This window comes from Perissodus microlepis, chromosome 20, assembly GCF_051167445.1.
Source record: "Perissodus microlepis isolate ML-2025 ecotype Zambia chromosome 20, ASM5116744v1, whole genome shotgun sequence".
NCBI classification, from domain to species: domain Eukaryota; kingdom Metazoa; phylum Chordata; class Actinopteri; order Cichliformes; family Cichlidae; genus Perissodus; species Perissodus microlepis.
The window spans coordinates 3,352,224-3,366,101 of record NC_140480.1 but is presented as its reverse complement, the minus strand read 5'-3'; the positions used below and the strand labels follow the sequence as shown (position 1 = coordinate 3,366,101).

At 41.0% G+C, this 13,878-nt stretch overlaps 1 protein-coding gene across 2 annotated transcripts in view; it reads left to right on the top strand.

The window, feature by feature from the left end:
- The first annotated feature begins 2,885 nt into the window (after positions 1 to 2,885).
- The window catches only part of dip2ba (DIP2 acetate--CoA ligase B (putative)a), a 46,122-nt gene continuing 35,129 nt past the window's right edge, over positions 2,886 to 13,878 (top strand). For both annotated transcript variants that reach the window (XM_084916254.1, XM_084916253.1), the window contains exon 1: positions 2,886 to 3,175. In XM_084916254.1, the coding sequence (XP_084772380.1) occupies positions 3,091 to 3,175 (85 nt within the window). In that variant the 5' untranslated portion in view covers positions 2,886 to 3,090. The remainder of the gene's footprint in view (positions 3,176 to 13,878) is intronic.

The following is a 13,878-nucleotide window of genomic DNA, read 5'->3' as shown; positions in this document are numbered from 1 at the left end:
CAGCCATGTTAGAGGAATTTCAAGCATGAACCAACTTTTTAAGGTCATGCCACAGCATCTCAATCGGATTCAGGTCAGGACTTTGACTAGGCCATGTCGTTTTGCTTAAGCCATTCAGAGGTGGATTTGCTGGTGTGTTGTGGATCACTGTCCTGCTGTAGAACCCACGTGCGCTTCAGCTTGAGGTAATGAACAGGTGGCCTGACATTCTCCTTCAGGATGTTTTGGTAGACAGCAGAATTCATAGTTCCATTTACCACAGCAAGTCCTCCAGGTCCGGAGGCAGCAAAACAGCCCCGACCATCACACTACCACCACCCTTTTTTACTGCTGGTATGATGTTCCTTTTCTGAAACACTGTGTTAGTTTAATACGAGACCACAAAGTATTTTCCCAAAAGTCTTGGGAATCATCAACGTGTTTTTTGGCAAATGTGAGACAAGCCTTTATGCTCTCTTTAGTCAGTAGTGGTTTCCTCCTTGAACTCTCTCATGGATGCCATTTTTGTTCAGTCTCTTTCTTATTATTGAATCATGAATCTGACCTTAACTGACACATGTGAAGAATCCAGTTCTTTAATGCTGTTCTGGTTTCTTTTGTGACCTGCTGTTGCTGTGCTCGTGGAGTAATTTTGGTTGGTGCAAAAATATGTTTTATTCGTCAGCTAGATATAAAAGGCTGATGGAGTATTGTCCGCCTGCCAGGCTAGCAGGTGGACGGGCGGCATGGACATCCAAGTTTGTGAATGCGATAACTCAAGAACGAGGGGATGTAAGACTTTGAAATTCATACCATGGATTAATCTGCTAAAAATCTTAGTGACCTCGATTTCAAGGTCAAGTTTTTCTCAAAATATAGTGAATGTGATAACTCAAGAAGGAACAAACAAACAAAAATAATAAAACATTTTCTTCTGAAATGCTCAGGTACAAGGACTAAAAAAACAGTAAATGTTTAAACCATCCTGTGACATTTACAGTCCATATACTTAGACATTTAACTCAAAATCCAAATGGTTAAAGAATTATAACTACCTGTGACATTACGGGTGTGTGAAGGGGTTCTTGTTGGCCTAGAAAATGCTCGCTGTGGCCCTGCTTTTAAGCTGTGTTTTGCTGTCCAGTAATCCAGTATTTTTGGAAATGCAGAGTGACAGCAGTCTGCAATTAAGTTGTTATGTTCAGTTTGCTTTGAAGCTTGTTTTCCTCGCAAGACAATGTCCATGTTTCCTAGAAGAAGAAAAAAACATTAACAGAACTTTTTGGAGAAGTCCTAAACTGCTGCGGGAGTGGCTGAAGGGAATATTTATTTTTAGCGTGGTTACAGTGAAGATGCCACACTGATGATCGTAAGTGCTCAAGGTCACTTTATGAGCTTATACAGAGGCAGTTTTCAGCACTGCAACTGTGTGTTACATGAACTTTGCAAAGACTGACTTAAAGTCAAATTCTTCTCAACTCATGTCAGAGCCAGAGAAATGTGCTGTGGCTTTTTCAAATATCTGACTCTCTGCATTATATAGGCCTGTGTGGCACTTCCTGTTTGTTCTTTACAAGAACAGAAAAAACCCTCCAGTAATTTCTTAACAGGAAATTACTGGGCAATGTTATAAATTATTAATATTATACCTTTGCATATTTGTCACACCTACATGTTTCACCCATGTTTGTCCCTAAACATAATAACTGGTTATTAATAAATAATAATTGGCCACCTTTGGAAGCAAGAACTGCGATCAAGCATTTCTCATAACTAGCACTGAGTCTTTCACTCTCTGTTGAGGAATTGTTTTAATTCAACCACACCGGATGGTTTTTGAGCATTAACAGCCGGTTTAAGGTCATGCCAAAACAACACATTGTGATCTAAGCATGGACTTTCACTAGACCACAACAAAACTTTAATTTCGTTATTGTTGGTTTTTTTTTTTAGCCATTCAGAAATGTGGTTTTGTGGTAGTGAGCAGAATTCATGTGTCCATCACTTAGGGCAAGTCTTTTTGAAGCAACTAAGCATCACATTCTGACCTTAACTGAGGCAAATGAGCCCTGCAGTTCTTTAGATGCTGTTCTGTGTTCTTTTGTGATCTCCTAGATGAATCTCGAGCCTTGGAGTATTTTTGGTAGGCTGGCCACTCCCGGGAAGGTTCACCCCTGTTCCATGTTTTCTCCATAAGTGGCTAATGGCTCTCACCGTGGATCACTGGAGTCCCAAAGCCTTAGAAAAGCCTTTTAATTCATGATTTAACAAAGGGGGTAGTTACCTTTTTACGCAGGTTTGATTGCTAAACATAATCAATACTTAAAAAATGCATTTTGCATTTACTCATGTTATGTTTGTCTAATATCAAAGTTTGTTTGATGATCCAAAGCATTTAAGTGTGACAAATATACACTACTTCTGGTCTCCAGCAAAGTTTCTCTCCCTGATCTCTCTGGAAATTGACTATTGTTGCACCTCTGTAGTGTAAATCAGCCATTAGGTTATCTTCTGAGTCCCAGAAAGCTACTAACAGCAGGAATCAGATGCTGCACCAGTTTCAGTTTTTGTGGTTTAGTTTTTTTTTAGTAAGTCGAGTACGTTTTAATTGATTTATACATGCACAGTTAAGTAAATGATCACACAAAACATGTGCATTTCGTGCGTGAAACCTGTATGTCCCCCCCAAAAGCCTTCAGCCATCTTTATAAAGAAGTTTTAATCTTTTCTTTTAACCCTCTTGAACTCAATGAAGGGCGGGGACTGTGTGTCCGTGTCTCTCTGTGTGTGTCTGTTCGCCACTGAAACGCCAGGGGGAGCAGCGGTGTCGGTGAGACCCTCACCTCCTTCACCTCCACCTCCTCCTCCCTTCTCGGATGCGGCGAATCAACACACGCAGGCGAGGTAAATGCAGTCACGTGACCGCCCGTTGCCGTTGGTGAGTTTTCCCCATTATGGCGGAAGGGCCAGCCGTGCGGATGGACTGTCTCTCCCACTCCGGTGCTTGTTTTGTGTCTTGAGGGAGGGGTTTTGTTTTTATTTTTTTAACGTTTCCCCGCAACAGCCCGGTTTCTTTTCAACTAGACGCCACTCGAGTTTATCGGCGAAGCCATGGCGGACCGCGGCGTGGATTTGTCCGCCCTGCCTAAAGAGGTTAGAGACCAGTTGGCTGAGTTGGATCTGGAGCTGTCTGAAGGTAAAGGAGGGGCGGGGGGCTGATGGGGGGGATGCTGTAGCAGATTGTCAGGCTAGCTGTGTATGTCTCAGCTGTCTGGGCTGACCGGCATAGGTTATACCAGAGGTTCATCCTCACCGTCTACTTTTCCTTTATGAAAAATTTGAATGAGAGCATGCTTCGGGCTCTCAGGCTCTGCCACCTAGCTTATTTTGTGCTAGTACAGGATGTGGGCATATGAGCTAGCAGTGCATGGCAAGCAGCATTGTACATGAGGAAGAGAAAGGCTTCCATCCATTTCCCCTTGTTTCTGTTTATTTTGTTATATTCCTCTTTTTCTCGAAGCTCATTTAAAGCTGAAGGTTGATTAACAAGATCAGAAATCCTCTCGTTTGCTGTGTGAATGTGTGTCTTTAAACACCACTATATGTATGTGTGTGTGTGTGTGTGTGTGTGTGTGTGTGTGTAGCTTGGTTGAAAGGCGTTCAGGGCTGTACCCCTTTTCTTGTTATCCAGTTGTACTTCTTCATATTGTATTGATTTTATTCAGCTGTAACCACATGGCTCCCAGTTAGACGTAATTGAAACCTCAACTTTCATCTGGGAAAAAAATCCGGCTGATTGCTATAAAAGTGTGAGTCACTGTGAGTGGTGTTGAAATCAGATGAGCAGGCCTATAGTCATCATCCGCTTGTGGTGTCATATGAAGATACAGTCTGTCATGTATGACTGCCCGTAGTTACCACACGTAGTTTGTGACCTTAGTGATATTCACCGGAGTGATAAGGTAGACTGTTTGCCGAGCCTTGCACACCTGTGCAGCCCTGTTATTACTGGAACCACGGGTTTACCTACCTATGCTCCTCCTCATATACTACACTGCCCTGTGCCTGTGGTCACAGTGATGTGAGGCTTGTTGTCAGGTGTGTATGAACCCCAGTATTGGGACCATTCATTTATCCAAAGCAGGGCTGATATCAACCCCTCCCCCAGAGCAGCTGCTTACCCCACTACCCCACCAATGACACACTGTCACACATCCGTGACAGTACCCCCTCCTTTTCCCCTGCTTTGTGGCCCATACATGCAGCTAAATCTAATCCTCCTGCACAGTGACCCCTCTAGTTATCCACAGCGTCCATAGCATTTTGTTATTGTTTTTTCTAAATATAGCATCATATAAAGCTACCCTCCTATAATTGGTTATGCATGCGTTTTGATGTAAATACATGATGATTGCATATCTGGGAGTAATAAAGGCTTAAAAAGGGTGTTATGACACTGTGTAAAAAGATACTGACGGCAATAAAAATACCAAAGTGTTCAATCAGAGTATAATAATGATATTAGTCCATTACTCAAAGGTGTTTTCAGCTGTGGATTTCAAAAGGATTTAGTGTGCTGACCTGACCTGCTGATGAATCTCAGCAGTTGTTCTGTTTTGGTTACTGTAGCCCTTTAAAACATTAGTGGTATATACAGTACATCCACCCCATAGAGGCAGGCGACATTCACTGGGTGAGAGGCTGGGTACAACCTGTATGTGGAAATTTCTCATTAGTCTCGCAGTGATATGTCACATTTTTAAACAACACGCCATTAAAGGAAGTGAAGTTGTCTTTAATAGCGCGTTCAAAATTAGATAGAGGGCTGTGAGTACTACTTTCGCGTTAACAGATTAAAACATCCATATATAGTAAAACGCAATGCAGTTATGTGGACTAAACATGCTGGGCCTCTGTAGGTTAGCACGAGCTCTCGTTGCACCACAGCGATGAAACGGGACTAGAGGGACTCTTGTTGGAAGGGAGTCATTTTGGGCCAACACCTTTAGATGCCCCAGGGGGAGACTGGGGTCTATAAGATCGCTATGTTATATTAGATCACAGGTTATTTATGCTCATTTTCTATAAATGGACACATGGTACAAAAATTAACACAAGCAGTTGGAGTCAGGTTTGGTGAATTACAGGCTGATTTTCATCTGCCCTCTCTGGTTCCTTGGTAGCATTTATATAAACATTAAAAGTATAGATAAGAACCAGATACATCAGACAGATAAAACAAAGACATAACATATAATATTAAACAAGCGTTAAAATCTCAGGGTGTATTGTGGGTTAAATTTGTTTGTTGTTTTGCATCATTTCTACTTCCAATACATTCTTCTATATAGCAAATTACACTGATATTTATGACTTTAAGAGTGAAAATGCAAATATGTTTTGCCTGTGTTGGCCGTACATGTTTTAGAGTTATTTCTGATTATTTACCGGAATCGGAACTTGCTTGTGGTTAATCTTTGTGGTTAACAGCATGTCACCATTATTTTTGGTCTGTTACGCACTTGCACAGTAATGCACTTCTTGCAAACAGGAACTGCTGTTAAAACTCCGCATTTCTGTTGTTGACGAGCGCCCGTCAGAAACACGAGGTTCAAAAACCGGTTGGTACAAGAAGCGGGCAAATTCCCAGTATTCTGGTGTTGACGCTTAGACTTCAACACATGCTCGTGTGACATCATGGCTTATGAATGCAATGCTTTTTAAATTCTAGCTGCGAGACACTGAGTGTAGTGGAAAGAGTGGGTTGGGGGCGGTGGTATAAAGTCTGTTTCACGTCCGTGTATGTATAAGTTTGTTAGTCCCTTTGTGACTGGATGCGTGCCTCATAGGCCGTCTTTCTTGAGTCCATAACAAGCCCTCATCTGAAGCAAGTGGAAATGCTTGTTCCTGTGTTGCTCGGATAAGAACACTGGCCTGCCAAATGGCCTCTTAAAAAACAACTCATTTCTGCGAGCCCCCTGTGACTGTGGTGGACACAATGAGGACCATTCAGCTGGTCTGAGCCGCTGTGGCCAGGAGCTTCTGCTGCCATTTAGGCCATTCAGCTGAACCCGATCTTTGTGTGTACGTTGGAATGAGCCGCCTCCATATGAAGAGAAGGGAACGGCCGCTGACTGGTCATATACACAAGAAGATGACACACAGTGTGTATTTCCACTGGGAGTGCACGCCCTCCCATCTCTCTACTGGGCCAGAGGTAAAAGTTCATGTCTTGTTCATCCCTGTGTCCAGCCTACCTGCTTTATATCACCTTCCGTCTGTCAAGTTTGCTTGAGAGAAATCGCTGACCCAAGCAAAATTCTGCACAGATGAGTTCTGGTTTGTCGGCTTGTGCTGATGCTCCGTGCCGAGGTGCTGTTTTGACATTGCAATACAACTGGAAATGATTGGCAGTTCCTCCCAATCTGCTTCTGAGCGCTTTCTAGTGCATGGAGTGCACTTGTTGATATGTGTGTGGGGTCGCTGTCTGTTTGCATCTCTGATCAGTATGCAGAGAGTCTTCTTTTCTGGGCCAATCCTTCAGATGTAGCAGAAGTAGGCTGTGTTCATTTGTGTATGAAGGAGAGAAGGCCCTCAGCAGAGCATGTCAGCACTAATATGGACTAAGCCTTTCTTAGCTACCTGCTTTCCTGACCTTTCATCAGTGACAGCATGTAGGGCAAAGTCTGATGAATCGTCAAGGAGGACTCTCCTCCCACCCTTTAAACTCGTTCATTTTTACCCTCGGTCCAGCGCTCTTTGAATGACTGTAACTCCATTACCACTTTTGCTAGAGACAAAATTCAGACAGTTCCGGTAAGAGGAGAAGGCGAGCTTTACAGGGATATTTGGTGTATCACCGTAGCACAAAGCATTCACAACGTAACGCTGTCTGAACACAGACAGAAAAATCAGCTCCGCCTAGATTTTACAGTGTGGGCTTCATGTTACCTGAACTACTCAACCATTTTTGGGCTAGATGCAAAAAATCTCTAAATTCCTGAAAGATGAGAATTATTTTGTAATTTTATAGTCAAAATGAAAAAATATTTCCAGCTGTTCTGTACGATACTTAGGTCATAAAGGTTTTCACAATGTCTCTGAGCTGTTTTTACTATTTATCAGTGTGTTAAGCAGCAAACAGTTGTTTTTGTTACACAGTCAAAACAGTGCTAAATTTAAGGCAGATTGGAGACATGTGATGGACACTTCCTCAAGCGGAAGAACATGTGTTGCAGTGCGTGCGTTTTTAAGGTGCCTTCTGCTCTGGTGTAAAATGAGGAATAAGAGGCCCCTTACACTGACTGGAAAGATGAAATCTTTACCCAGATTTCATTTCTCAACTTCTTACTCTAATAGGCCTCTTACTACATGCTTCTTACAGATGTTCCAATGATCTCTTGCGAATAGCAGGTGGAAATGCGGTAAAATTGATATCGTAAAGCAATCGCAGCATGATGTCATCAGTATTTTACTTTCAGCCCCAATACTTTGATTTTGTTTGTCTTTATTGTGTATTTGATTATCTAGATTAAACCGAGGGAGAGAGGAGGTAATGACATGCGACAAATCTCCCCATCAACTCAGCTAATGGAGTCATTTATAGAAGTGTATGACATGTATTTAAAAGCTGTGTTTATCCCATCGAGTGAAATGGTTTAATGTTGTTTTATTTGCACACATGTGTAAAAATCAGAACCAGTACGGCGTTTGCTCTCGCTGTATTTTACAAACGTTTGTCAGAACAGAATTGGAGGGGAGAAGGTTTTCTTTTCTTTCCTCTAACCCCTTTTTTGTGGAATAATCTACAGAAAGAGCTGAAATTGTTAGAAGTGTGGGGGAGTTTATGTCCATTTTAAAGGATCGAGAAAATGGCTCTCTTCAGTGTGAGTGTGATTTGTTTTGATGCTCTTGTTCTTGATATGTTGTTGCATATGATCCGAGTCCATGTTACTGTTTGTGTTCTGTACTGAATATCACTTGTACTCATTTCTTATATTTACATTTGATGCGGTTTCTGCTCCCCTCTTGGACGCATCTCTCTTGAAAAAGAGATTTGTTTTCAATCTTGATGAGATTTCCCATCTGCTTTAATAAAGGGCATATTATATAGAACAGAATGGTAACATTTCTTGTATCACTGACAGATTTTGTTTAACAGAGCCTGGTCAAATTTAGCTAATTTTGTTGTGGAAACCTCCTCTTGGACTTGCACTCCTTTCCATTAATCTGATCACATCTAAATTCACCAGTTTCCAGATGTGAAACAATCAGATTTTCACACAAGTTGAAAAGCAATCTTGGCAGGTCAGCACCTTTCAGTCTAATTTTTGTCCATTTGCATGAGTGAGCAGGCATGCGCAGCATTACAGCTGCTCATGACATAAACAGTACATTAAAACTGTCTGTTAAGTACAATAAGCCTGAGATATTTGTCTGTCCCAATCCAGAGGAGAAAGCTGTCTCCGTGCACAGTGAATAGGGTGTAGCTTTCTCTCAGCTTCAGGATGGTGCACACACATTCAGAAGTACAACCGACAATGCTCGTTGCCACAAAGCATGACAACTCTTTTGCACATATGTAAAATATCACTGCTTTCTCTGTCACTGCTGTGTGTGCACGTTTAAACATGTCTGAGTAAAGCTCTAAAAGTGTGACCGAGAAAGAGACTGTTGTCTGACAGATTTCTATCTCTTTTAAGAGATTAATGAAGCCACTAAAGTGTCTAAAAAGGATACATTGCACTCCGGTGTAATTATATTAAAGACGGATTATAAACGACAAAGATGGTTTATTTTCCAGCGCTGTTTGCGAGACTGCTTAAGTCATTCGTCTAGTATTTCTTACGGCATTTGAATTGGATTTGAGCAGTCTTGTGATTTTTCTTACCATGCTATAATTTTTGTGTTTACATATTGTAGTGGATATTGCACAAGTTTGTGCTTGTGTTTGATCTCTGTAGAGTACCCAGAAGGTCAGAATCCCAAAAGCTTTCATCTCCCCCCTTGTAGATTCAGAGCCGGGGCATTTCATCTGGTAAGGGTCTTGTTGTGTTTGTGTGTAAACAGTATATTTGCACATGTGAGTTTGACGTAATACAGCTTCTGTGAATAGTTAATGATGGCTGGAGTCCCTTTCCCTCCTCTGGGCCTATAGTTGGCTGAATTATTCAAACGGTCTCATTAAGTACCAGGACACAGAGTGGTGTGGGTGTGTGCGGTAAGTCAGCTTGACTTCTTTATGTTCCCCATGTACATGTTGAGTCATGCCAAAAAAACACAAGATCGTATTAAAATTTATGCCAGGGGCTATATTGACATCCCACTCATCAGCTCGTAAAACCTGCAGATCTTTGGTGTGAGAAAGTCACTTTTTATTGTCAAAGATGCTGAACTTGTTGAGCGAGTTCACTCGTGATGCGAGGTTGGATTGAGAAATCAACGACTGAATTATGCATGTGAGTTTGAGACTGAAATAACAAGATGAAACTTGAAACATTCAATTTGATGTTCCTTGGAAATGATTAACAGTTAGGAACCCAACTATAGCTCAGAAACAATGAATAACACATTTACTTCATTTTTAATATCGTATTCATTGGCTTATTAATATGTTATAATATATTAATAAGCAATAATAATTTTGTAACATAAAAGTACAGCGCTGATATTTGGTTGAAATATCACTAACGTGGTCCTGTTAAATTACAGTATTGTGAAAAAGTCTTATCTGCTCATTTCTTTATATTTCGTTAATAACATGGGAAACAGACAAAAACAGAGTTTGTAATTTTTAACAAGCTTGAAAGTCAGTATTTATTTTTCTGAGCCTGAGCTTTCTCTCCTTTAAGTTGTTCTCCAGGCTTCTTGAAGGACATTTAAAGCTCTTCTTTGGATACTGGCTTCCTTTAGATGATCCCATGTTTTTAGATGTTTTTACTGCATTGGTGGTGTGTTTAGGATCATTGTCATTCTGAAAAATGATCTGATCAAAATCTGATGGTACTTCATCTGATGGTAGATCAACAAGACCACTGTTTGAAATGCAGCTCTAAACCACGACACAGCCTCCACTGTAGACACTCAATGATGCACTGCTCCTTTAGCTAATAGCTCTTTAGAAATCAAGCTGTGTTGTCAGCTTGTGCTATCTTTGGTAGCTTTGGTAGATTTAACAAAAGAAACGGGAACAAATGATGCGTTACAACAGTCTGTTATTCTCATATTTACATAGATTCTTTGCTAAGGTGTCTGTGTAGACATAAGATGCCTTTTTTATGCTTGATTGATTCATAGGTCGGTGCTATGTGGCTTAACAAAAAACATTCCTCTGAAAAGTCTGGTACAAGGACTGGACTGAAAATGACAAAACCCTCTGATGTAAAAATATAACATTTGATAGAACTTCACAAATCCTGGAGAACTGTTGCTCAAGATCACTTTAAAAATGACAAGAAAACCTGGTTCCTTGGAAGCAAATATATAGACAGCAGTGGTGGCTCAAGACCTTTGCATCCTACTGTATTTGGAGGGCAAAAAGGACATGAAAAAAGCTGTGAAAATTATTTAGTATCTGCCTTAAAGAGCTTATATCTGGGCTAGACTTTGCCAGAAGTACTTTGATCAGCAAAAGGCATCAATAAATATATAGTGATAGCAGCAGAGAAAAAGGCTATTACCAAAAGATGGATGGAAAATGTAGTATCTACCATAAATAACTGGATTGATGTGACAGTGGAAATGCACAACGTGGAAAAGATGACTCTCTGTGTTAACCTAAAGATGGACATCTTTAAACAGCTCGTCAAGGTGTGTCATCTATTATTATTGTGTATTCTTGTGATAATATATTATTTTATATATAAAAGAATTTAAGACCGAACTAGTTGAAATTTATTTCTCCCTGGGTGTATACAGGTGTGAGAGGACTCTGTTATCTTTTATTTCTATAATTTGTTGGAAAACTTGAAGTATAATGGTTGATCTTACCTTGTTTAAGGTATATGGATAAGGGTTAACACTACATAATATCCACCCATTTATGTGATAGGTAGCTTGTTTATGTATGTCAAATTAAACCAACAGTATTTAGATAACGTGTTTACAGACTAGGCTTGCCTGTTGATTTGTGAGTCACTGCTATTAGGCGTGTCCTCTACTTCAGGGCATAACAATCCACTGCAAAGTGAGTGAACCTGTTCAAGCTTTGGCTTTTATAGGCGTGATGCCAACTCTGAGTCATCATAAGGAAAGAATGGATGTTGATTTTATCATATCAGGCCATTTATCACAGCTTGCCGATGCACCCACCTTCATTTACCACTCAACCAACTTTATCTAACTGAAAGTGATGGTCAGGGACTTTTTCCCCTCTGTGCTTTTTGTGCCCCGCAGAGCCAGTGCTGTGACACACCTGGTATTGCTCAGTGATACACTCTCTGATCTGTGTCTGATAGGCTCATGGAAATTCAAGTTGTTTCTTTTCTATGGTGGTGTCAGTTTGAGAGTTAATGCAGAGCCCCTCTAATCTATCGCTAGTATATATCCACTGCCCAGTGAGCCACGTGACCGTGCCAATGCTCTTGTGAATATAAATAGACCTGGCTGGCAAGACAAATTCTCTTTCATGCCTGAGGAGGAGAAAACAAGCATCTCTTTGACACAAAAGCTCCCCCATTATTGCAGTGGAGGCCACCCTCTCGAAATCCTTCGGAGTCAGTCCTAATTGTGTGTGTGTGTGTGTGTGTGTGTGTGTGTTTGTGTGAGTGTCTTTGGCACTGAGGCTGATTTTCCTGGCTAGTAGACATCAGCCAGTGGCAAACTCATCCACGAGCGACCAACTGGCCGGTTGGCTGCTACATGTGGGTCACTGTTACGCCCGTGGGTTGTGTGTGAAATACCGGAGCCTCTTCGGGGCTGTCCTCTTTAGGCCAATCACCTGCTTTCTGACTCCCTTGGAAAGTTGTTAAAAGCGTGATAATTGTTAACCCCAGTGATTTTAGTTGTCTTGTTGTCCGTTACCTGCTAATGTTTAACAGTAAAGCTGAGCAAGTGCAAGTTTATTGGTGTGTGTTCGTACCTTGCAAGCAGCTACTGGCTTCACAGCAACTTTTGGAAAACCTTTTTTAAAGCATATCAAATAGTAATTTTCTTCACATTTTTTATATATATATATATATATATATATATATATATATTATACACACACAAAAGGATGCTTATAAGCCTGCATATTTTATTATCTGGCAACACGTTTATGCTGTAGTCAACAACAAGCACCAGGGAAATATTCACAGCCTGATATCAAGTGCTATGAAGTGTGAACCGCAGTGGACAGTAACATTTTCTTTAATAATGTAGCTTACATATTTTTGGCTTACTGTAGTCATGGATGCTAAAGGATCACTTTGGATATCCTCGAAGGTTTGCGTTCTTCTCTCACTATTAAAAACTGTGACTAATAATGGGACAGTCACATGATTGTTGGTTGGAAATGGTAACAAAGTACGGTATTAACTCATTAAACATCCAGACCACTCTGACCACAAACCCGGTGCTTCTTGTTATCCAGTTTCTCTCCATTTCTGTCTCATTTACTTTGTCTTTCACTGTGGCTCTTCAGCTGATCAGCCACAGCTGATCATTGGAGCCCTTTGAAGTGGGTGTGAGGAACACGAGGTATTTTCTCAGCAGCTGACCAGTTTCTATATATGAAATCGCAGGCCACCGTCACAGGAAGGGCTGATGGGAAACCAGAGTTCAGTGGTAATCCAGTCCTGCTGTAAATGTACAATGAAAGTTTCCAAAAGGTCAGTTGCCATGTTTTTTTTTTTTTTGTTCTTTTGGAAATGTGCCTCACCTTCCTAATACTTGAGCAGAGCCAAAGGGTTATCAAAAATTCCCAAAGAGTAAAAGTCCTCAGGAAGCCTCCTCAACAACCTGATGATTATCTCCCCTCTTGGCCCCACAGCACACATTGTGCTAGAGCTTGGCCTGTAGTCATAGACCCCTTTAATTCAAGTCTCTAGAGAGCGAGGTAAAACAAAGGCCCTGAAAACACACTGAACATTGTGGGTGTGGCTTAGGCCTCTTAATCCCTGACTGTCAATAGCACCGTTGGTCCCGTAAGTCCATATATTACCTTTTATTGTCTTGAAAGGAAGCGCCAGGTTTATATTTTGAAACAGCTGCTGTTCTGGCAAGTCTGACCTTAGTCATTTCCTGGAGATGAGCTAAAATTGCTTGTGAGTCTTGAAGCATTGAACCCACGTTGCTGAGAGCCTCTTATGTGAATATTGGACCATATTTTGGAATGTTAGAGTTGAGACTGCCGCATAACACTGAGTAATATTTTTCAAACATTAATCCCAGTAGGTAGCCTGGTTTTAAAGTGGCTTTGTGTCACGTGTTGCATACTCCCACAGAGAGTGACAACGCACTGATGACTGTTGTGATTGTGGTGATACAATATTCCCACAATAACCAATAAAACGTCTCTTTTAGAGTCTGATCATGTGCAGACTTGATGGCGTACACACCTCGAGGCAGCGGAGTTTTTGTCAGACGGGGGGTGTCATTAAAGTTTGAGCGTCATGTCTGGTTCGTCCCTGCTGATGTATGTGTTGAAAATCTTCAGCTGTGATATAATAAAATTAAGGCAGCTTTTTGAGTATCACCACCATCAAGTCAGACTAATGTTTTCAGTATAGTCATTTTGGCCTTGGTGGCTGAGATCAGCCCATCTGCCAATAAAATCACTGGCCACTGACTTTGTTCAGTGTCTGCCTGCTGCGACACATCACTTTCACGCTGACTATATTTTCTAAGAGAGTGTAATGTTGAGCCTAAAGACTTTAAAGCAATAAAGTGAGGTTTTATAATTCAGAAAGCCTTTTAAAA